The 24,667-nt window shown below is 40.0% G+C and overlaps 1 protein-coding gene across 2 annotated transcripts in view; it reads left to right on the top strand.

The window, feature by feature from the left end:
* The window catches only part of SETBP1 (SET binding protein 1), a 362,058-nt gene extending 337,991 nt beyond the window's left edge, over positions 1–24,067 (top strand). For both annotated transcript variants that reach the window (XM_070513131.1, XM_044774659.2), the window contains exon 6: positions 18,674–24,067. In XM_070513131.1, coding sequence (XP_070369232.1) covers positions 18,674–19,296 — 623 coding nt within the window. In that variant the 3' untranslated portion in view covers positions 19,297–24,067. The remainder of the gene's footprint in view (positions 1–18,673) is intronic.
* Positions 24,068–24,667: the final 600 nt, after the last annotated feature.

Below are 24,667 nucleotides of genomic sequence, written 5' to 3'. Positions count from 1 at the left end.
GAATAAGTCAGGCTAATTTTTCTGATCTTCTACATGTTGAAGTAACTTCTTGGGGAGGTCATACAATATGCAGAGAATTCATGATTTCCCTACTGAAATATGTTCGCCTCCTTTGTATTTAAGATGAGATGTCAATAAGTAGATTCCAAATTCTGCAGGAACTGAGCAAAATGCCAAGAAAACAGAATCTCTATGGTTTTACGCCTGAAAGTCTAGAGAAGGAATGATAGAAAAACAAGCAGGTGAATCCTTCTTGTTTTCTCTCTGTCTGTCTATCTGTCTCTCCCTCTCTCTCTCACAAACACACACACACCCCGGTAGTCTCTCATCCTAAATCCAAGAGGAAAAAAAGACAAGTGTCAGGGTTACTATCAGCCAATCTCATCTGATTAAGGTACAACAAGTTAGGTAACGGAGGAAAGCAGAGTGAATACAGCTCTTAGTGGGTATCTGTTTCATATCAAAGCTAACCCATTATTTTCTCAAGTTTGATCTGCCTAATTTAAAACTACCAGAGCCTATGAGTCAGTGAAAATATTTAAATTTCACAAATCTATTAAATTTTTAGACATTTTGTTTCTGAAGGCAGAAACTGATATTAGGTAAACCATTTAGTCATTAACCAAACTATCAACTTGATCAGAACTGATACCTGTATTCAAGATGCAAAACATTAAGCTTGAAAAATTAATTACTTTTACAGATAAAAGTATGAATTCTTAATTCTAATGGAATCAGAATGAAATCCAGGTTCCAGTAGGTAGAACACAATGATCATGAAAATTACTTCTAACTCCCAAATTCTGGGATGCCTGATTTTTCTCTTAACCAACTGCCATCTTTGGGAAGGGGACCAGAATAATGAAATAATATCCAGATGCAAAAAACAATGAACAGGAATTTAAGAATTGTAAAATTATTTATTTCCCCTGCTTTTTGTCCCGTGTGGAATCATGATCTCAAGATCCTAACCAAAATAACAGATCAATTCAGCCAAAGTCTTGTCTTTCAAAAGAACCCAAATAGAGCAAATGAATGTGCAAGTTAATGGGATTTGGAAGTTCCAAAGGCCATAAGTATACAAACTGAAGAAGTCTTCAAATTGTAAAATAAATTCCTGCCAGCCCAGACTAATCACTTAAAACACACAGTAGAAAACCTTCAAAATATCTGGAGAAGATAAAGTTTGATTTTCAAAACTAATTGTTCAAGTTGTCTGAAAAGTGCTACTTATGGGCCATGTTGAAGCAGCACAGAATGACTGTTTGCCTAGAGAGCTCTGCTGAATGTGACAGACACATGAAAAGCCCACTCTCCTGGGCTCTGGGCCATGAAGAAACCCAGCAGGACTGGAAGCTTCAGCACTTCCCTCAAGACATCATTGCAACAAGGACCTTCTGAAAAACCTCCAAAAATTCTTTTGATTTTCACCTGAAAAGGAGGAAATAAGCTCCTTTCTGATTTAACCTGGACATCTTAGGGCAGCTGAGCTGTTCTCATGGCTAAGGCTGTAAACATCCCAGAGAAACACCAAACTCTCCAGAATCTCACCCCTGCCTTCTGCTCCAATCCCATCTCCTTAGAAATGTCAACCAGCACCCAACTCCTTTGGTATCTTCACTGTCAGAGTGTAATTTTCAAAAAACTAAAAACAAAATATCAGAGTCGCTTCAACTCTATTGAGGAAACTATTAAACCATGGTGATAACGCTGGTCCACGGAAGAATTAGAGGAAGCAGGCATTATAGAAATGTAGACATTGGAGAAAGAATGTGAAGCAAGATTGCCCAGTTAATGTTGTACTGGGCAATAAAACCACAATCTCTGGGCTTATCTTTGCTAGATAGAAATCATTTTCATCTTTTCTGAGCAAATATCTACAAGTTATCCTATTACCTGTCCGAGTCTGGGCTTTTTAATCGGTAGTGGAAAGCTGAATCCAACAAGGAAACATTTCCTTAGATAATTAATAATCACTCTGCAGACCTGTAAAAATGATACTCCAGGGCTCCAAAAGGACATACACCCTTCCATTCTCTTTGTTTCCAAGTTTTGGCTCATTTTTCTTAACACCACACACGGGCCGTGCCATGCTCTAGTTGGATGCATGTATTCTTGTTTCATAACACTTGCATCAAAAGCTCAGTGCTCCATGTACCAGCTGGGTGATCTCAGACCTCGATGTTCACATTTGTGAAATGGGGAAAAGCAAACCACCCAGTCTAGAGGACTGTGGTGAGGAGTAAATGAGACAATCCTTGTGAAAATCTTAGCAGGGTGCCCGGCACATACGACGAGTTCCGCAAGTGAGTGCTGTTGTTGCTGCTGCTATTGTTGTTATTATTGTTATTGCTACTATCTGTTTTCCACCCTAGAATGTTTCTCTCTCCCTCACCCACCCCTCCAGCCATTTGGATAGCTAATACAGATTATTCTTCAGGACTCAGCATAGGTGCCTTCAACTCTAAGAAGCCTTCCCTCACACCTATTTTGAGAACCACTCCATGGCCAAGTTGGATACCATATCCTCTGTGCTCCATGGCCCCCTATAAGCCCATCGATCATTGACCCCTGCATTTAATGTAGTGTCTGTGCTCATGCCTATGTCTCACATTGGACTGTCCACTGCCCTTTTGTCAGAACTTATTCAACTTTGAAACCCCAGTAACTAGCCCTAACGTAGACAAACAATAGGTAATCGTTAAATATTGATCAAAATGCACTGAACAACAACTGTTTCCTACACAAAACCATCTGGTGCATGAAAACACATACTCTAGCATTTTATTCATTAGAGTTGAGAGGCAATGATTTGTCTTTATTTTCCATATTAGCACCAGAAACAGGAGACCACACTGAGAATGTTCAGCAGAGGGAGCAACCTATGAGGGACCTCCGGGGCCTCTAGAATCTTTTGTTCAGTAATCACAGACCACCTACTGGCTGATACACCAGGATATCCCTGGGGGATGATTATTTTCAAGTTAAAGAGTCAGCCTACATGGCATAATCTGTGCAATGCATGAGTATCTGTTTATTCAGAGAAGAGGAGGAGAAACTTGTACACATAAGTGTCTCCCTTCACTCAGAAGTTCTATGGGATTTTCAGGATAGGCCACTCAAGGGAAAGCTGGGAAATGCATTGGCCTGGGCTGTGATTTAATTATCTTATATACGATAGTCTTACATGTGGTCAGAGTATTGGTTTCCCAAGGGCAGCAACCATTTCCTATTTAGGTTTTGTCCCATTCAATGAGTATTGAGTATCCCATGAATTCCCAGAACTTTGCTTTATATAGAATGAAAAAAAGAGAAGCGAAAGCCAGGAGAACTGCTATTAAGCAACTTGTAATCATATTTGGGTGTGAAGAACCTCACGCAGTGCTGGGTGCATAGTAAATAGTCAATAAACATGTCTGGACTTGATTTAACTAATTCTTTTTCTCTCCAGAGCTGAGATTTTAGGAAAGACAGAAGGTTTAATGACAGGTTTGAAAGTGCTGTGTCAGTGAGAAGTTTAACTCAATTTGTCTTCTCTGAGTGCTTCGCACGGATTATGCTCCCAACCACCTCTTGCCACAGTCAGACCCTCTTAAAAATAGAGTAATGATAATAATACATTTTATCTTCTTCCCAGTGATAGCATCATTCACACCTCCATTGAAGCCCAGTGGGAGGCTTGGCTGTGAGGCATCAAACGCAGGGGGAGTCAGGTGCGATTATTGTAATGAGGACTCCATGCCTGGGTGGAATGCAGGAAAGAAAACCTCCCATACATGAAGCGATTTCTATTAAGATACTCATTTTATATCAAATATGCACACTTCTCTTTATAAATGGGAGAGAATTTGTGGCAGATTTTATGTGGCCAAGAATGAAAGGGCACAAATATTTTATGATCAGTTTTGAGATGAAAGTGGTGTGTCTCCTTTATTCACTGGCTCTTTCCATTTCCAGAAGTCTAATTAGATTGTTGGTTTAATGGTGGTGAGATAATTTAGTGGCAACTGAAAGCAACTGTGTTAATGAGAAGGGGGGACAGTGCTTTGGGTTTCCTGTAATTAATGGAGAGTTTTTGAAAAACTTCTCGGTTGCCATGAAGTTGGCATACTGAGCCCAGCTGTTGAGAAGCGGGGCAAGGTCTTTCCTGCTCATTGCTGCGGAAATGGCCTCAGGCAATGTGGAAGAATTGTGTAATGACTGTCATTAAGAATGATCTTTAGTGGTCCAGGCAGGCTGTAGTCAGTCTAAGACAGAAGAGAGACCAAAATGAGGGATAGAGAGAAAGGATGCAGTGAGAGAGAACAGAGTAAGGATTGTGAGACAGATATGACAAAGAGACAGACAGACAGAGTTATCATTCACCCATCAGCCCCCTCCATTCTACTTCTGGGAGCCACTGGAGTAATCTGAGCGTCCTCCCAGGAGGTCTCCTTCTCTTCTTGCTTAAATCGGAATTGACTAGACAAGATGGGATTAAACTAGACTAGAAGGGACTTTTGCAGACCCCTTCAAGTTGCAGATGAGGAAATAGAGCCCAGAGAGGTGAACTGGGTTAGAAATAGTACCTGAATTTGGAAACCTCGACTCTTTCTGGCCACCACATGAAAGTACAGTGGAAATTGGATCTGGGATCAAGGACCAGGGTTATTGTAGAGCCTTCAGTACTTATTAATTCATTCCCTTAGGTAAGTCGCTGAGTCTTACTGAGATTTCTGAGTCTCAGTTTCCCCATTGGTGAAATGGGAAAAGTAATGTCTGCCTTTTAGACAGTGGTGAGAGAGAAATGAAATAGCAGATGAAAACACCAATCACGCATTCAAAGCAATATATCACTATTTTATGACCCCTCTCATGTCAAAAATGAAGTCATGCCATGTCATGATTTAATCATGTTATGATTCAGATCATAACATCCATGAACTATCTTTAGAAGTTTTATTATCTCTCCCTCCTCCAAATAACCTTATCTCAGGGCCCCAAGGCCCCCTACCCATGAAGATATCAACTGCTGTATCCGGCTCATCTTACTGGAATTTCTATAAGGCTTTGTTACTAATTGTCAAAATTTTTTAAGCACCTGCCACACTGATACATACGAGTATAAGATTCACCTCTGCCCTAGCAGAACTTTCACACTATTTGGGAAGGCCTGACTTCAAAACATGAGATGACCAAATAATTTTAAAAAATGAATAGATTGAATAACAATCTCAAATAGTAACAGAGCTAGCATTTAGGGATTGATAAATCATTAATTTCCAACTAAATGGGACTAAGGGACTTCAGAGGACAGTGAGCTGATCTGGGAAGAGAAGAGTTGAGATGGCCTTCTAAGGATGGATCTAATTAAACAGCAGATAGAAGCAGAGGGGACAGATTTATAACATCTCTGCGATAGGAATGTATGTGGAAACTATGACATATGAGGCTGGAAGAGAGGTTTGGGGTCAGAACATTGAGTACCTGAAATTCAAGAATGAGGCATGGTGACCCTCTTGAAGGACAGTGTAAAATAGCAGCCATGGGCCAATACCTGTCTGCAGTTATATTTTGATTGGCCTACAGAGGGTTATACATTGTTTAAAAGTTAATTAGCAGCTTATAAATAAGAGAGGATTTACATAATAATGACAAGTTCTGGCTTTTTCAAACTCTGACTATCTGATAACTTTGGGCTGATTCCTACCTGACAACAATTGATTGATACAGAATAGCATTGCACCCCATTAGATGGGCCATATTCTCTTTAGTTTCCCGTGTCCCGTCTCTCCTCCCCCAGCTTCCTTCATAATCCCAACCAACTTCATTCATTATATTGGCCATCTGACTCCCTATAGGGAACGATTAAAGGCATTTGAACTGGAGAAAGCAACAAGATCAAAACAATGTGCAGAAACACCTAACCTAGCAGAAGTAACATGGGTAATCTGTAGCGATATCTTGTATTATTTAATTACGGAATTTGGGAGTTGGAAGAGTCCTTTGAGATTGTGAAATTGAGAGAAATTTGGCACTCTGATGCAGTCAATATAGAAAATGAACAGGGAAACCTAGGTTTTCTCACTCTCTCTAGCTCCCTGTCTTCTTTGCTTTCTTAAGAAAATATGGTATGAAACTGGCTTTGAAACAGGGCAGGCTTTCCTTGAATCATTGAATCCATGACTCCTAAGATATGTGTCCTTGGGAAAATTATTTAACCTCTGAGGTCTCAGTTTTCATCTCTTTACAATGGAGATAGTAATGTGTTCGTGTGGTTGCTAACACAACTAAATGAGGAAATAGGTGAAATATTTCAGACTGTCCCATAGATTCTCCAAAACTGTAAGTTTCTTCCCCTTTTCCTTAGTTTCACAGGAGAGTAGGAACAATGTATTCCACTTACCTTGTACGGTCTATGGTATGATACAAAAAGTAGATGTTACAAAAGTAATGGTTGAGTAAATGAATGATTGAACACCATGTACACCTCCTCTAGCAAAGAATGACAGTCATTTTTCTCCCCTCTCCTCCACCCAAGATTCCTAAAATGTGACATCTGTTATTTTAATGTCCTTTGTAATGAACTCCGTTAGTTTATTTTGTGTGGTCTGTTTTTGAAAGGAACACAATTCAGGTGCTTCCACCTCTCTTACCGTGTCTCACCTGTTGAAGCATCCCCTTCTCCAGGAATTGTAATATTTTCCCTTGATATCTCTTTAAACTAAGAGAGACCAGATAGGCTTCATACAACAGTGAGGAAATGTGAATTTGTGCTACCAATGGACAGTTTGTAAAGACAAAGAGAAGTTTCTGATGGAGGAAATTTCAACTGTTCAATGATCCCAGCAATGTCTGTGAACACCCTGTGTGGCCTGGACCCAGGGCTTGCCCCATAAAGATGACAGAGCTCAGAACAAAAAAGAATAAACCTGATATTACCTTGAAATTCAGCAGGGGATCCAGACCAGCCTCAAGCAGTGTTCCTGGGTTGCTGGGTATAGTTTCAATGCTCAAAAACACTCCTCCAAAGGATTTTCTTGTCCTCCAATACTTGAAGGTATTTTGAGACGACTTTCCTTATTTTGAAATCCTGTGTTGTTAGTGCCTAAATTGCCACAATCCTGGTCTTTGTCTCGTGCAAGTTGCCAGAGTTAAGTGATTGGGCTTTACATATGGAAAGTTCATTTTGTTGTGTAATTAATGGGAAGCAGACTTTGGGAAGCTGATGATCCAGGCCCTTATTTATATGAGAGCATATGTCTGTGTTTTGTTTATGACTCACTCTCTTACTCCACGCATTGTAACTTGGGTTTGTTTACACTAAGTTTTCCTAGAATCCAAGCCACATGGTATATGAGCCAATAATTTATGGTCTCTAAAAGGGAAAGATGATGAACGAGCCTTTTCCTCTTAAATCGTCAAATCTTAAATTGAGGAAGGAGTACTTGCTACCTCGAGTCTGTCCAAGTTTATATTTGAAAAAAGGGTAAAGCAAGAACTTTAAAAAAAAAGGACAAAAAATTACTGGTATAGTGCTCAGAACTTGAATATATAGATATTTGCCAAGAGAGAGCATATGACCACTCCCCCACAATAAACCATTATAATTCTGATCCAAATATTCAGCAATGAAAAGACCATTCATTCTGTCTCTCTCTGTCTCTGTCTGTGTCTCCTCTCATTTTTGGTGTTAGATAATTAGTATCTAATATGTACATGTCTCCCTTTTCCAGGGGACCCATAGTTTTAATTAGTATGTGGGCTTAAATGTTCGAGCTGGTTTTCTCAATGGCACTTACTAAGTTCCAAATTTGTTTTGGTCATTGAAGCTCCACTTCTCCCATGGTTTGGAAATCAGTCTATATTTCACAGTACTTCAGTGGTTTTGGTCATAGCTTAGATACTTCCAAAAGTTAGTGATGCTCTGAGAAGAAGAGGGAACGGCTGATATAGGTGAGGCTCTAATTTAATTTACAGTGATTTGGATCCCTTTCAATAAATTCCTTCATATTTCACACGCAGACTTTACAAAATAGATGGTAAAGTGTTGGTTTAGATCAAGTCATGTAGATTGATTTCAATTCAAGTCAGCCAGCTGAGCTCTGTGCTGGTCACTAGGAGGAGGGGCATGGAATTGAGGACCTAGCAGAGTGCCTGGCACAAAGTGGGCTCCATCGATACTTGTTCCAAGAATGAATGAGAATGGCTAAGACAGGGTCGTTGTCCCTTAAGAAAACACAATTTAAGAGGAGAGATAAATGTAAATTAATCCCATAATCTCAATACAGGACAGACTATGTGAAGCGCTCTCAGAGAGATACAAGCAACGTAGAAGGAACCAGATTAATACTGAAATGAGAGTCCTCGATGACTTTTAGGAAGAGGACTTAATTAAACTGAATTGTAGCAGAAATTGGAAAGCACTGGAATCACACCTAGTATTGTTTTGTTTTGTTTTTGTCTTTTTTTTTCTCACAGTGGCAGGAGAATTGCTTCTGGATAAAGGAAAAACTTAATTTTTGTTTTCCCCCAATCCAACTGCAGGTGCAATACCCTCTCTGACAGAAATAATAGAGTTGGGCACACACCTGTAGGCTATGCAAACTTATTGTTTTCGTGATCCATCCATCATCGACAAACCAGACCGGCACAAAAATATGTGAACGTCTAAAGCAATGGCTATAAATTGCTTATTCTTTCCATGAAAAGTACAGGGATACTTTGTTGTGTACATTGACATTTTTTTTCCTGAAAAACTTTAATAGAAAAACAGCACTCATGCATCTGAGTCCCACGAATGATGTTCAGAAGGAGTTAAAGGGACAGTCTACAACTTTGAGGGTATTCAAACCCTCTGAAGTGCCTACAAATCTGGGCACTCTTTGAGAAAAGAAAATTAAGATTCAAAACTTTCACAACAGACTGGAACACTGGACTAAAACCAATAAAATTAAACTTTGCAGATTTAAATAGAAGGCTTGTACTTAAGCTCAAAAACCGACTCGACACAGCAATGGCCAGGTTTGGTGGCAGTTTATGTGAAAACGTTTAAGGGAGTTAATTGAGCTTCCATTTAATGTGAGCCAACAGTGTGATGTTGCTCAAAAAAAAAGAAATACAGAGTTTTTCTTTTTTTTTTTTAAGTTGCCCTTACTAATAGAAGGATAGTGCCTTGACCACGGAAATTAATCAACTCAGTTTTTCTGCACTAGTCAATCACTTCATACCTGGAAAATCAGTTCAATTCTGGACACCAAAATTTAAGATGAGATTTGGCAGGTGATAAAAATCTCCAGGAGGAGGGTGATCAAAATGGAATATAGTCTAGAATTCATCTTTCATGAAACACAGATGAAGGAATTGAGGATGTCTTTCCTAGAACTGAGAAGACTTGGAGGTGTATGACTATTTTTACAGAATCATATTTATCCAGAAGTAAGGGTCTTGCTAAGAAATTAGGAGATTTGTCTGGAGACCCACAACTGAGGGCTGAAAACTTGAGACTCGAACCCCATTCTTCTCATGTCCTAGTCAATATGTTTTCTATCAGATTGTAAACAACAAGCCTCAGTATTTAAGTAAACAAATGCAATTAAGACCAGGAAGAAAACAAAACATGGATACTTAACCATTTGATGTAATTCTTGAAGTTCTACTATGGTCAACAAGGGTTGATTTCATTGGAGCCTAAATATTAAAAATGTAAAAATTTTCATAAGATCATGGTTGTTACATTATTCTTTGTCCTTGCCTGTTTTTCTTTTCTTTTTCCAAAATTTAAGAGAGGGGAAAAAAATCTTTCACAATCAAGTGTGAACATGCATCTACAATAGTTGGAGGATTATATAAGGGATGGTATTTATGGTTAAGGATACAGCTATGCCATGTTTGAGAGGAAAGAAAAAAGAAGTATAAAGAGCCCTTTGAGAGGGTGCGACCACCCCCGCCTTTTGGCCACCTGGCATGCTGTGAGACTCAACAGATGTAGCGTCAAACTTTTTGGCATTAACTACATTTCCATCCAGCCTCTCACGTTGTCTAGTCAGTCTGCTGGGGCTTGAGCCACATGCAACATACAAAAGCCAAAGTTGACTGAAACAGAGTAGAGCTAAATGGCCCTCATATTCTTCAGTTTACCAGTGCCAGCACTCCGAATACACCACTTGCCAAAAGTCTAGGAAGCCACTCTGACCCTACAAGCATCATCCCCAGAAAAACTCCCAGATTTAAAAGACTCTTCTGTGGATCTATCCTGGGCAATTTCTACTAATGAATTTGCGCAGTGCACCTTATAGACAGCTGCCATCGCCTCTGTTGCTAGTTCTCTGATCTCTGAGCTTTCTCTCTTCACCCAGCTTTCTCAGGCCTGCCAAAGTCCTGGATACCTCCGTTAGAGGCTCCCTTAGCAACCTAGCACTGTTCTTACTCTGCTCAGTCTCCCACTGGAGACAAGTTACTGTTGCCTTTATCTGTTGAAAGCCACAAAGGGGTTTTCCAAAACTCAGCTCATGCTCTGACTGGCATTATTTCCCCATGGTCAGAGAAGTGAAGAGGCCTGAAAAACCTAGGGACCGGGCCTCAGGACTACCTAACCAGATAAAGAAGGTCAGCATCAAATCCCATTCTGGAAGCTCTCCATAGACAGAACACTCTTCTGACTACCATGAAATCGCATGCAATTCAATTAAACGTGTTTAGGGGGTAAAAAGATGAATGATATCCAGGTTTCAGTCTCTAGAAGCTTACAATCTGAAACAACCCAGCAGGAAATACTAATCAAGCATCTACTATTAAAAGATACTGTGCTCTTTGTTACGAGGAGTGCAAAGACGAACCATCCATCTTCCAGAAGCTTTACTACTTCCTAGCCGTGCACTCACAGAAGGTTGAGATCTTCTAAGATTAAATATTAAGAAAACAAACTCTTCAGGAGTTTAGAAAAAGAAAGGAAAACTTTAAAACAGTGCTCTCTAAATCTGTTGATCATGCGGTAATATCAGTAACATATTTTTGAACCATAACCCCAAGGAAATGCATGTTCAGAATATATGCACTCATCTTTTAAAATATAAATTCAAAAAGTTGAGATAAATCTGAAATAAATAATATTGTTAAAATAATTTTAAATTTCATTTAATTTTTCTTTATTAATGAAACAAAAATATATTTACTGTCTTCAATATTTTATACTATTTTTAATGTTTTTGGGAGAGCCAAGTGATTGAGTTTTCATTCTTCTTTTTGAAAATCTTGAGTTTTTTTAACACTTACGATAAAGCAATTTGAAGGTCTGATTCTGAATTCAGTTTGTTTCAATACCTGTTAGCAGATGTTATAGGTTAAAAGGATATTTCACATAAACAGAGATCCAAAAGGAGAAAGCACATAATTTTGCATAAATCATAATATTATTTTTTTTCAATCCATCCATCAATTAAGCAAAGGCTTTTGTTGAAATTTGGCTAACCAACTTCCTTATTAACAATCAGATGGTCTTGCAAAGCAAAAGGCAATGCATTTTGTAGTGAGTCCAAATCTCTGAAACTCTTCATTTGGAAGTTAACTCTGTTTACAAGATTTTTTAATTTGCAGACTTAAGGGATTTTATAGGTTATAATATATCATTTTGAGCAACAAAATTGCTAATGGAAACATTTTCCATCCATCTTCAAAAATGCTCTATCCCTAGTAGGAGATTCTTTCTAAAAGCAACTACTTTCTTTCCCATTTTCCCTAAAGGGACATTAAGTTTTTGTTCGTTTTTTTAACAACTACTAGGTAACATTACTGACAGCACACAAAAGTTGAGAACATTTAGAACCCTTGTCTTTTTGTACAAGAAAATGACCAAATTCGTGTTTGAAAATGGCACCTCTTTCATACACTTGCTGCAAGACAACCAATAAAACTCTGTGGCATGTGGCATATTTCATGGATGTTTCTGATTTCATTATAAAGTATTTTGAATTTTTTTTCTTTTTAAAGATCTTAATTTTCTACAATGAGCCATGCAGGCTGACCTGCTGTAGTGTTGCGTGTAGGACAGGGGGCCAGCCCCGTGGCATGGCGGTTACATTCGCACGCTCTGCTTCAGTGGCCTAGGGTTTGCAGTTTAGATCCTGGACACAGACCTAGCACAGCTGATCAAGCCACACCGTGGCAGCATCCCACACAAAACAGAGGAACATTCCCACAGGTGTTAGCTCAGCGACAATCTTCCTCAAGGAAAAGAGGAAGACCGTGAACAGATGTTAGCTCAGGGCCAATCTTCCTCACAAAAAAGAAGAGTGTAAGCCAGGACAACTCCCTCAAAGTAACAAACTGATGAGATGTCCTGTCAACCCCTTGAAAGTGTGGCCTCTCCTTCTTTCTCCAGGAACTTCATACCCAACTGTGACAGGTGACACATCATCTCATTTACAGCCCAAGTAAGGGCACCACTGTCATTCCATATATTAAGCATTAAAATCTTTAACTAAGTAATTTTTAGATAAAATATAAATACGATAAATAAAAAATATTAATATGTTTTTCTTACAGCTCAGTAGATAGTCTTGCTTCCTCCTTGGGGAATGTGCTCCCCACTTGGGAAGATGCTGATTTAAAATGGAATCAGATTTGGGAAGGTGGAGAGGAGGAGAGTAGTGTGGGCAGGGTTGCAGAGGCAGGAGAGTGCAAGGCAAGTTCCTAAATCCCTAACACCAATAATACCTCCCAAAAGATCTCGGGGTGACAACTAGGGCACTTACTGTGTGGTGTCTTTGCCAATTCCAAGCTCACACATGTGAACACACATGCGCGCGCACCCCGCTGCTTCACCTCTCCGTCAGCCAGAATGTCCACCTCACCTCGTACCTCCACTTGTCCCAGGGAAAATGTGAACTAGGAGCAAAACGAAGACTAGGGTCCCCTAAGGCATTGCAGCTGAGAGAGAATGCTCTTTCACAATAAACCCCTAAGAGGAAGCTCTTGTTTAATACTCAAGCAGTTACGGTGCTTCAAACAAGCTAGTCGCATTTTCAAAGAAACCTCAAACTGTATTAAGATGACTTAAGGATCAGAATGGAAGCACCTTTATATCGTGACACATCCCCCACATCTGCTAACTCTTAATTCTAAATTACGGCTTTCAAATTGTAAAGCAGCACTGTAGCAATTGTGCTGATGACCAGGAGCAACTCTGATGTGCCCTGCCTTGCAGAGGCCTCACTGGCAGGGGCAAGTTGCCATCTTTTTCAAAAGAGCTTTTAAGGCCAGGACTATTGAAGGTTAATTTAAATTCTAAGGATGAAAGAAGAAAGTTTGCCTGCCAAGGCAGGTTGCTTCATACTTCCTATTAAAAAATTAAAAGTAGTGTTAGAAAAACAAGAGATCATTACTGAGTTAAGTACAGAGTACCAAAAGAAAATGCATGATTTACATGGGACAATGTCAAACAACTGAATCCCTTTGAGCCTCTATTTGCTGACCATGTACTACATACCAGACCATGTACTGCTGTGTGAATGAACCTATGCCGGGGACCCTGGGGGTACAGAGAAAAGACATGGCCTTTGCCTTCGAAGAATCTTCTAACATGCATCAGCATACAAAGCAATTCACACTGCAGCTCTATGCGTTGATTGAGGCAGATAGTGTTCCAGCCCTGTCCACCCTGGAAGGCAACTCAACTCCAGGCAGTTCAGCAACCCCCAAAATTTCATTTCCTTACCTTCTCATAGGGCTATTCAAAGAGCAAGAAAAATTCTAATGAGTCTAGAGATAAATTTGCCTCCATCTCCAACCCACCCAAAACTTTCTTGTAAAAGTAGGATATGTTTTGCACATGGGCAAAGTACAGTCTCCAAGCCATTAACCACTATTTCTTGGGAACCTTCTATGTAACTAGATTTGTTAGTCCTTACTTGCTCACAGTGCCTATACTACAGCTATAAAGTCAGTGTGCAAAAGCAATGCTAAGTCTAGTCTTTGATTATCAGAAGAGACATGGCAAAATCAACAGAATGCTGATGAGCCAATCCTCTGATAATGGGAGCGAAGAGAGGGAAAATCTAGATCTGGACCCAAACCAAGTCAACTATTTGCATGGCAATTTTAAATACAGAGAAAGGTCTAGAAGATGATTTGCATTGCAGAGTTACAAAGAAATGAATTCGCATTTTGAATTGGCCACTCATAATTATTCTTTAAAACTAACAAAGAACAGGCAAGATATAGGACAGTTATAAGAAGGAGAGCAAACATGGAATCAATCTTGCTGCAAGAGCCCAGAAATTACTGTCTAATAATGAAACAATTTGAAGAGCAAAAAATCTGTAAACATTTAGAGGGACAGTGAAATCATAGGCAATAAGGAGAAAGATTTGTGAATATCAAACCCTGCCAAGTCCAAAGCTGTCTTCTCCTCCACACTAGGGTTTCAAAATTCGTAGATTAAATAAATGCAGAAAGCCACCTCACATTTGGGAAGGCGACTGATAATGTGTATAGGAAAGAATTACAGCAATCTTTAGATCTAGAAGGGAACTCTGAGAGCATGTAGTCTAACCGTCCAATGTAATAGAGGAAGAGAGAGTCAGAGAGGCTAAGAGTTTCATTCTAGTTCAAATCAGTTTCCAGCTGCCCCCCTGCCCAGAGTCCTTCCTACTATCCTGCACTCTGCTACTGTTCACACACAGGAATAATGAACCTGAACTGGAAGTTTGGATAGTACATATCAGGAGAAAATAAAATTCAGATGTTCAGTGAGATTATAATGTAAAAAAGAAAGAGGGATATTAAGTCTTAACACCTGATGCCATCAATGGAGACTGGGCCATGACATATGTTTAATCAGTTGGTCACAGCAGAAAACCCAGAGAACTCATTCATTCTCCCATCCCATTAAGCCAGGAGGGTAGCTACCACCAGGAGTTTTCTAGGAAGATGACAAATGCTCTTCACTAAGGACATTTTTAATCCTTCGAAAATTATTTAGCTGAAATAGAACCCAAGAGGGTAAAAACCAGAGCACTCTCCAGTCCTAAGATTCTAGGAAAGATGTTTTATTGCCACTTACCAATTGTATTTTTTTAACCATGCATTATGGAAATGTCAAGTATTTACCAAAGTAGGCAGAATAGCATGATAAACTTCTGTGTACCCCTCCCTAAGCTTCAACAATATCTACTCATGGTCAATCTTGTTTAATCAATACTTCCACTTACCTCCTCCCTTCCTTATTATTTGGAAACAAATCCCAGCTGATATCATACGATTACTTCTATAAATATTTTAATATGTATTTCTAAAAGATAGATACTAAAAAAAAACATTATCACACTTACAAAAATTAACAGTAATTGCATAATATCATGAAATGCCCAGACAATATTCAAATTTCCATGAATTCATGAAATATGATCTCTTTTGACAGTTTGTTTAAATGGACATCCAAGTATGGTCCTTTTATCTCTGCAGTTTCTTTTAATTGACTGACCCACTCCCCTTCTCTCTCTCCTTGCAACTTATTTGTTGAAGGCACCAGGTTGCTTGCTGGGAGCTTCCCACGATCTGTATTTTACTGAATGAATCTCTGTGTGTCCTCTGCATTTCGTAGTGGGTAGGTCTAGAGCTGAACTGCCACATGTGGCTATTTTAATTTAATTTAATTTAAAATTCAGTTTCTCAGTCACACTAGCCACATTTCAAGTGCTCAGTAGCCACATGTGGCTAATGGCTACTGTGTGGGACAGCACAGATAGAGAACATTTCCACCACTGCAAAAAATTCTACGAGACGTCACTACTCAACGGTCTCATGAGGTAGCCTTGGAGAGAAGAGATATTGGAATCTCATCCATCCAGTCTTTGGCGTACAGTTGATCTCCTGCAATGTAGGCAATTTAAACCTTCACACCTAGAGACTGAAAATGAAATAAAAATTCAAGGGATCTGTGTGTTTTAAAATTTATGTAAATGGTATGCTTACAAATACTTTTGTCATTTGCTTTTTTTATACATTGTTTTTAGCTTTAACCATGTTGATATATTTATGTATACTTATTCCTTTTAACAGATGTGTAATATTCCATTCTTTGAATGTGTCGCAGTTGATTCACTATCCTTTTAATTAACATTTAGATTGTTTTCAATCTCCGGTAACATACACTGAGCTTCAAGGAATATTGTTGTACATCCTTGGCGACCTGTTACAAATGAGTAAAGGAGGCAACCTGGCCATGGTATCATTGGGGCACTGAGCACACCCATCTTCAACTCTAATAGCTATTTCCTAATCACTCTCCAAAATGATTATACCAATTCACACTCACACCAACAGTGTGCAAGTGTTCACTTCCTCACAGCATTACCAACACTGGGTCGCTTCAGACTTTTAATTTTTACCAACGTGGCTTCACATACTTGCAGTGAAAACATAAATACAAGCATGGAGATGAGAGGGGCGCACTAACTTGGCTGAATCTATGTTTTCTTTCTTTGAAAAAATAAAGTACATGTGGCAAAAAGTTAACATTGATTAAATGTGAATGGTGGGTGGGAAGAAGTTGGTTATGATATTTTTAGTACTGTTTGGTAAGACTACACTACTCAGAATTAATTTCTATTTCATAATCATTTTCCAATGCAAGGGCTTCATAAAAAATATGCAGCATATAACAAATTACTCAATATGGGATTATGTACTAGGTTCCTTTTTTGTGTTTGTTTTTTGGCATTTCTCGCTAAAAGGAAAACACTAAGAGGGACAATCCATTGGTTGTATTTGCCCCAAATGACCTCCAGCTCTTGGATTTTTCAAGTCAAGCTTTACTCAGTCAATATTGGTAACTAATTGCCCAAAATTATTTCCTTTGTAACTGCATGCTGACTTATATATCACATAGCATTTTCTTCCTCTATGGATGATATGAACTAAAGAGAGGGTAAGCTCAAATGGAACTTGTGTTTGGAATGATGCCAAAAGCTCTGTGGAGCATTTCTGACTAGTTTTCATTTCCTTATGAACTGTGTGGACAAGGTAAATTGCTTGGCTCTGACATGGAGGCCTGCTAACTCTTAGTGTCACTGTATTTGCAATGGTTGCTTTAAAAATCCAGACTAGAAATCTTTTCCAGAAGAGTGTGACAAGAAGGCAGCAATCATTAGTGTGATTCGTCAGTCCAGAAACAACTTTTAAATCCCTTCCATATATAAGGCACCACGCTATGCCCTGTGAAAGAACATAGAGATGGATGAAAGTTGATCCCTGCATCGAGAACTTAACAAACAGGCCAGCTTTTCCTTTTACAACCCAAACTACAAAAATTTTTGTAGCTCATTCTGGCTTTATTCTATTTTGATCTTTAAAACTTATTTTAAATATTGTTCAACAGTTATTTATTACTCAGTAAGTCTTATATGACCTTTGGCCAAAAGCAGTAACATTTTGACCTGTCCTGTGGAACTCAGAGATTCCCACTCCATGAAGGCAGTGAAGTAAACAACTTCAAATGAAACCCTCCTGGAAATCTGTGGTGGGCACAGCATGAGAGAGAAGTGGGGATGAGCGGGGGAAGAACAAAGTGGGCATGCCCAAAAATAAGTGAGAGTGGTATCCATGTTTTGAGCATTTCTTCCTCATTTCCCTTAAGATATTTATTCTGCTTCTCCACTGGTAGTTGAAAAAATATGGGGATGATACAACAAACCAAGATGCTATAATGAAACAGATTTCCTTTTAGGCCTGCAACATAGAGTCAGCATTATCTATGTGGGCTTCTTCAGGGTTGAGCATTTAGGGTAAATCACAGCAGCAAAGAACTAAGTAAGGACACGCTTCTTAAGTTTGTAAACGGCCAGAGGGAGGGGTCAGTGTGAAGATGGGGCAGCAGAGTATGTGCGAGTGCCAGGTGCGTGTCATGGATGTACATGTGCGCCTGCTGGTGAACAACATAAGGAGAAAGAACCATCTATAGGAGAAAAAGCCTGCTATGTCTTGAAGCTATTCACACTTTACGGTGTCTTAACTTCACAATGAAGCAGTTCTGAACGCCATTTAGTGGTGGCAGTACAGGGCTTCCTGAGACTAGAAGTTTGGCTCATAAAATAGAGGCGTATCTGGCCACCAGGACATGAAAAGAGCTCTTTGCAAACAATAGCCCGGTAGCGGAAGTGTAAGTGATTCAGAAACACCTAGCTGATATTTCCCTTGAGGCTCCGGGAGGATGAACTGGTTAAGAAGGACCTAGTCAACTGGACATCATCCGGCAACTTGACAAGTCAGAACATTGAGGGAAAAAAATTAGAGAGATGATGTCATTCCAAATAGAGTGTTCCAGAAAAGAATACTCCCTTCTGTCGGTGGAGGAGGGTCAGGAATAAAACAGATTCACTTAGGTATTCCAGTTCAGGTCAAGACATCTCTTTTTCCAGGGTGGAGAGTACACAGGAATGATCCAGATTGCTTGATATTGAGGACTGTTTGTCATTTTATTCATTCAGCATCTTCTACAAAAAGAAAAAGTAAAACCTAATGCTAAATTGAATTAGGTCAAATGTCAAAGGGATGAATAAAAAATAAAGGCTATAATAGAGTCATATCCATGGCATTAACTCTCCGGAGCCAAATATAATGCCAGTTGTCACCGAAAAGTCTAGGTTTAAGGCAGTTTGCATCCTGTGATCAATTTCTTCTCTTTGCCCTCCTGCAGCCAGCTGCGCCCTGAAGAAGCGATTCAAGCGGCGTGAGATCGAAGCCATCCAGTGCGAGGTGCGGAAGATGTGCAACTACACCAAGATTCTGTCCACCAAGAAGAACCTGGACCACGTGAACAAGATCCTGAAGGCCAAGCGGCTGCAGAGACAATCAAAGACAGGCAACAACTTCGTCAAGAAGAGGAGAGGGCGTCCCCGAAAGCAGCCTTCCCAGTTCGATGAGGACTCCAGAGACCAAATGCCGGTGCTGGAAAAATGCATCGACCTTCCCAGCAAAAGGGGTCAGAAGCCGAGCCTGAGCCCGCTTGTCTTGGAGCCCGCCGCCAGCCAAGACACCATCATGGCCACCATCGAAGCGGTCATCCACATGGCCCGGGAGGCGCCGCCCCTGCCTCCGCCACCGCCCCCTCCGCTCCCGCCCCCGCCGCCGCCGCCGCCACCCCCGCCCCCTCCTCTGCCCAAGACCCCACGAGGAGGCGGAAAGAGGAAACACAAACCTCAGCCTCCTGCTCAGCCCCCGCAGCAGCCTCCCCCGCAGCAGCCCCTTCCCCAGGAAGAGGAGGTGAAGGCCAAAAGGCAGAGGAAGTCCCGAGGGAGTGAAAGCGATGTCCTTCCCTAGGGTGGGTCCGGGCGCCTGAACCTGGGGCTGGGGGAACTGACACAGTGGAAGTGCAGTGAGCCGGGGTGGGGGCAGAATCCCCCGCTGCAGGGACACTGATGCCCTTCTCTCCAGAAGCTGGGCAGGCAGAATCGGGCCAGATGATGGGGTTGAGCCATCAGTAGCTCTCGGGAAAGCAAAGCAGGGGGACGCCTTCAAAAGAAGTTTGTCTGTGCTTCCCAGCAGTTCCCAACCAAGCGGCACTTCAGTATGGCTAGATCCTTTAAGGGCAAAGCAGAAGACCCATCAAGGAGGAGAAAAGCCTGGGGTGCTCTCTGACAGCCACCTGATCTCCCGCATCCAAGGTGTGCCCTTGATTCCACTGCGTTTGCTGGCCAGGAAAAATGGAAAGGGAAACACCCTCAATTAGGAAACATTCCAAGGGGAGAAAAGCTGCAAATTTCTCAACGGGCTTTGTTGTAATCCGCTTCCATTTCATTGGTTTATATTTCTTTTGGTTTTTCAAGCTCGGCTAGGCTTTTGGGCACCAACATCATCTTCAGGTGACCTGAATCTTTCCGTTAACGATACAGTTTCTCAGATGGACTCATGTCATCAGAAGGTGGAATTTTAGTGATAGGCAACCTTAGACATCCAACTTATTTGTATGCCTCCTCCATCACACATACGCTGATACTTAGCATCCTCTGTTCCTACTTTTCTTTTGTCCATTGTACTTCCATGTACCTTTTCATTAACTTACTTGCTGCCTTCTTTTCCTTGGTACACACCTAAATAATGTAAACCTTATCTGTGTTGTAACGTTCACCTTGGCATGCTGTCCCAAGGAACTTGGCTTTGAATCCCAATCATTGTGAAACAGATACTCAGTATTGATAGAGCCTTTTTAATAAGTGATTTACAGCAGCCGAGGATATGTTGACCCAGGTGTCAACCAGGTTATTTTTATACTTACAACGTATCAGCAGAGAATAGACAGAATAAAATGATTTTAATAACCCACAGCAAATGGAATAACTGACAAATCACCAAAAACTGAAACCCAGACCCACCAGAAAGACAAGTGTCTAGCAATGCCTTGGTATGTGATTTTTTTTTTCATACAAATAACTGTCATAGGTCGTTGAAAAAAAGAAAAAAAAACAATAGAAGTCCATTATCTCTTGATAATTATTTCTTAAAAGCAAATGGGAGTAAGTGTTCTTATCTGAAAAAAAAAATGAAAATGTTTAAAGGGTATCACCACTCCAATTGTATCAAGCCACCTTGGACAAAGTATCCAAACTGTGGTTGCCTTAATAAACTAAAACATTTTTGTACATAATGTAATTATAAATCTATCAGTCTGCATGGATGCAAACTGTGTGTGACAAATCGTCTTTTAAATGGTCAATTTCAACTGTACATTTCTCATCCAATTTGTACTCTAGCCATTGGTTTAGCGTGGACAGATATTCCATTCTCTATTATCCATTTCCACAGCCCAAGCAAACCATGTTAAGAAGACTCAGAATGAATACGAAGTTATTCCATTGCCGTAGATGTTTTCTGAAAGTCAGATGTGGAAATTCCAAATAAACATTTTCAATTTCCTCCCTCCCTCCTCCCCTTACCTTTCCCAAGACGTCAAACACCTGGCATGGTAGATTATAAAAAGAGAGACACTGAGAGACAGAATTAAATTTTCTAATGGGGATTAGAATATCTAGTTTACTTCCAAATTAAGTTTCTTTACAGGAAGCTGGGACCAGCTGGAAATTGTATTATATCACTTCAGAACACAGCATTGTATCCTTAGAGAGAGATGGATTTTTGGTGGGAACATAAGAGAATAGGGATGGGATGTCTATGGGAGTGAATTTTAAAATCCCAAGTTGATATGCTTGCAAACATCACTGCTCTGTCATGGCACTACCAGTTGGTTGAAAATACCCACAGAGCACTGTCACCATGGACTTCACACCATTTGCTGCCAACTAGGTCAGTCACATTTAATCCTAGCAATATGTAAGTTTAAAGGAATGCATTCTCCTATACTTTAAAGCTTATATCATAGATACTCAGTTTGTGACCTAGGTTGACCTTTGGCATTTCACACAAGTTGAACAGCAAAATCAAACCAGCCACTTTCAATTTGTCATTCCCAAGCCATGTCTGAGTGGTTCCAAAGTCACCCAAGAGGAAGGTTTAAATTAGCCCTACTCACCTCCTGAGTGCAACCATTTTCATTCCGATTAAGCCATAAAAAGGGTTCTCGCCTGTTGGACTTTGAAAATCATTTCCTTCTTTCTTTTGCCCTTCTTTCTTCCAGTGTTGTCCTGTTTCCCCAACCGAGTCTGTGAGCAGACTAAATCTTCCTGCAGAGGAGAATGAGCTGGTACTCTCTAACCTTCTTAAAGAAGGACCCAAAGCTTAATTGGCATTAACCTCTAGTAGGTGAGAAATTTCAAATAACTTTAGGATAGATTAGAATTTCTAAACAGGAGAGAGACAGCAGAGTTGTAACTTATACATAATTTCAGTTCTACAGTTGTCGTATGAGTTAAATGCAAAACCTCTACGTGTGTGACCCTGAGAATAGATTGGAAAACTGCAGAGGACCAAAACCGAGACATGCTAAACAGCTGTTTGAAGATGAAAGGCAGTCCAGTCATCTGCACAGCTTCCTCTCTCCCCTACCAGCTCTTCTCTCAGTACCATATTACTTTTTTTTGGTTTTGCTTTCCATTAACCTAACTCATCTCATTGGTACGACTGTTTTCTTATTTTCTAAGTGCCCCATTTCTCTTAGCCTCTCCTCTTCCATCCAGGCTCAACATTGGGCCAGTCTAGCTTCACATCTGGTTGGTTGCAGAACGAGAATGAGAATTTAGCTCTCCTGACCTGGATTGTGGAGGTCTTTAGCCAGCTAACACTGCCTTCTGTGGCTGCATTTTTATTTAAAGAGGAAGTCATCTGGGATGGCCAAGACTCCATAAGCAGCTCCACGAAATATTTCATAATGAGAGAAACCTTTTTTCTTTCTTTCTTTCTTTTCTGGAATACTTGCCTTCAACAAGCAGGCATGAACCCCTTTGTAATATAGGGAGTCGGATTAGGGGTGAACAAAGGATGAAATCGAGATATAAAAGCCTGTTCAAGGGTGAGGATAGATCTCTGATCCACCTTCCCAAGTGGCTGCAGGGCCACTTGCTTTTCAACCCTTTATCTCAAATAAGAGGAACAGAAGTTTGACTTCCTCTAATGGGCTGACTCTGGCTACAACCCAAGGAAGACAGGTCAGTGGAAAGGAGAGCATGTCAGGGGCTGGTTTGTGACTTGGCAGGACCAGCACTCAACAGCCACTGACAGCCCAGAGTAGGTGACTAAGGGCTGACAGAGGATTAGCATGTTAACTTGGCTGCTCTCCGGAGCAGGAGGCCATGTTCCATGTTTGATGGCAGTGAGAATTTGTGTTCAGCGTGTTGCTGGGTCTATAAATATGATAAGCAAGTGGTGACAGAATTATAGTATAAGGTGATGTACTACATGCAGATCATAAAGGATTTGGTTTTAGGACTTAAGTAGAAAATCCCCCTCCTACAGCTTATTACCCAACAATATTCAGATAATGAGCTTTTGGAGAATATTTTTTCCCTACCACTAGGAAGATTTACCTGGGAACTGTCTAAAGTCTATACATATATTTCCAAAGCCTTTAAATGCCAACTGTAGCATGGAGAGAGGGGGTGGCAGAAGCCGAAATGCCTCAAAAGCCATTTAAGTGTTACATTACAGGATTTTCAGTCCTTCTCATTATGTAAAAGTAGATAAATATAGACATTATTCTCAAGACTACCCTATAGTATCACAATGGTCCAAATGCCAGAGCTTACACATAATGTCATCACAGTGCCTAGAAACGCAAACTGTAATATACCGTAGCATTTTCTTGGTGTTTTTTAAAGTTTCTTTCCACAATACAAGGCTCCCCCTGCCTCTTGTTTCTTGGAGAGTTCACCCCACCGATGAGTCTTCCTTCCTTGTTGGACTCAGTCACTTGGGGAACAGTCTTTGAAGCACATATCAACCAAGGAAGAAACTTCCTGGATATCTATTGCCCATTTGCCCAGGTATAATAAACACTAAAGGGGGGGAAAATTGAAAAAAGCTGCCGCTGATCAACACAGAAGGGCAGTTCCAACCTCGGTTGGTGTCTTTCTTTTTCTTCCTTTTTTAAAAAATCTATTTCTTAAATAATAATAAATGCACATGATGTGTTAAATATGTATATATATATTTCAAAAGAAAAAAATGGGGCACAAGATTGTCTTACAAGTCGTGCTGGCTAATTTTTAGTTTGTATTCATAAGTGGTTTTTAAAAGCCTTTTTTAAAGTGTAATTTGCATGTTCTACTTTGATTGTATGTAAACATATTTTAGAACAAAAATGTATTTGTATTTTATTGAATATAGAAGCAAGAAAAATTGTACATTGTTTGAAATGTTCTTTTTGTAACAGTTTTTATTCATAAAGCATTTTTGTACATTTAAAATGAACATGGACTTGCTGTTATTTGAGGCGTAGATACATCTGGCATGCTTTACTGTCATGCTCCTCCATGGTCTTAGATGTTGGGTTTTAAACATTTTTTCTAAAAGAAAGCTCAGTCTTTTTCGCTACCAGATCAGGTTAGCACAGTATAGAGCACTTAACTATTAAAAAAAAAAAAGTTAATCCTATTCATATGTTATTCATTGTGTGAAATTAAAGACATTCAATTCAGTCTAACGTGAGTTGTGAATTCTTTTGTTTTATTTTCCATCTGGTTCACATCACTAAGGAGTTTTAATAGCATTTGGAGGTCTCTGCTCACACCAACTGGATATAGAATCATTGAGAAAATTCCAACCAAACTTTGCCCTTTTGTATGAATCTGGGAAGTACATTGTGGGCAAGATTTGAGTCTGATTTACTGGGTTACTCTTCAGAATATATTACACCTGGACATAAAGCCAGCACTGATTCAAAGAACAGTTAGACCTCTGCTGAAAGCAATCGAAGTGTGTTGTAAGATGTTGAAGACCTATCCTGTCCTAAATTTTTAGAAGATCATTGTGGATGGGATTAAGCTTTCTTACTAAATACCCCATGATGTCAGATATCTGAAGGATGGATCTCTGGCTGGAGTTACAGTTTGAAGTGATAGGAAAGGTTATTTTAATCAACCACAGACAGTTACTGATCACCTCCCCAGAGCCTACCAGTCTGAGCAAGACCCTAAGGTCAATAGCCGGGAATCTGCAGTCCTTGCTCTGAAGGAACTTCCAGGCCTGCATTTGAAAAATGAACTGGCAGTTCTAAGTAGAATGTGACAAGTGGTAAAAGACT

Source organism: Equus asinus, chromosome 7, assembly GCF_041296235.1.
Source record: "Equus asinus isolate D_3611 breed Donkey chromosome 7, EquAss-T2T_v2, whole genome shotgun sequence".
In the NCBI taxonomy this organism is placed as follows: domain Eukaryota; kingdom Metazoa; phylum Chordata; class Mammalia; order Perissodactyla; family Equidae; genus Equus; species Equus asinus.
This window is presented reverse-complemented; position numbering and strand designations above follow the sequence as displayed.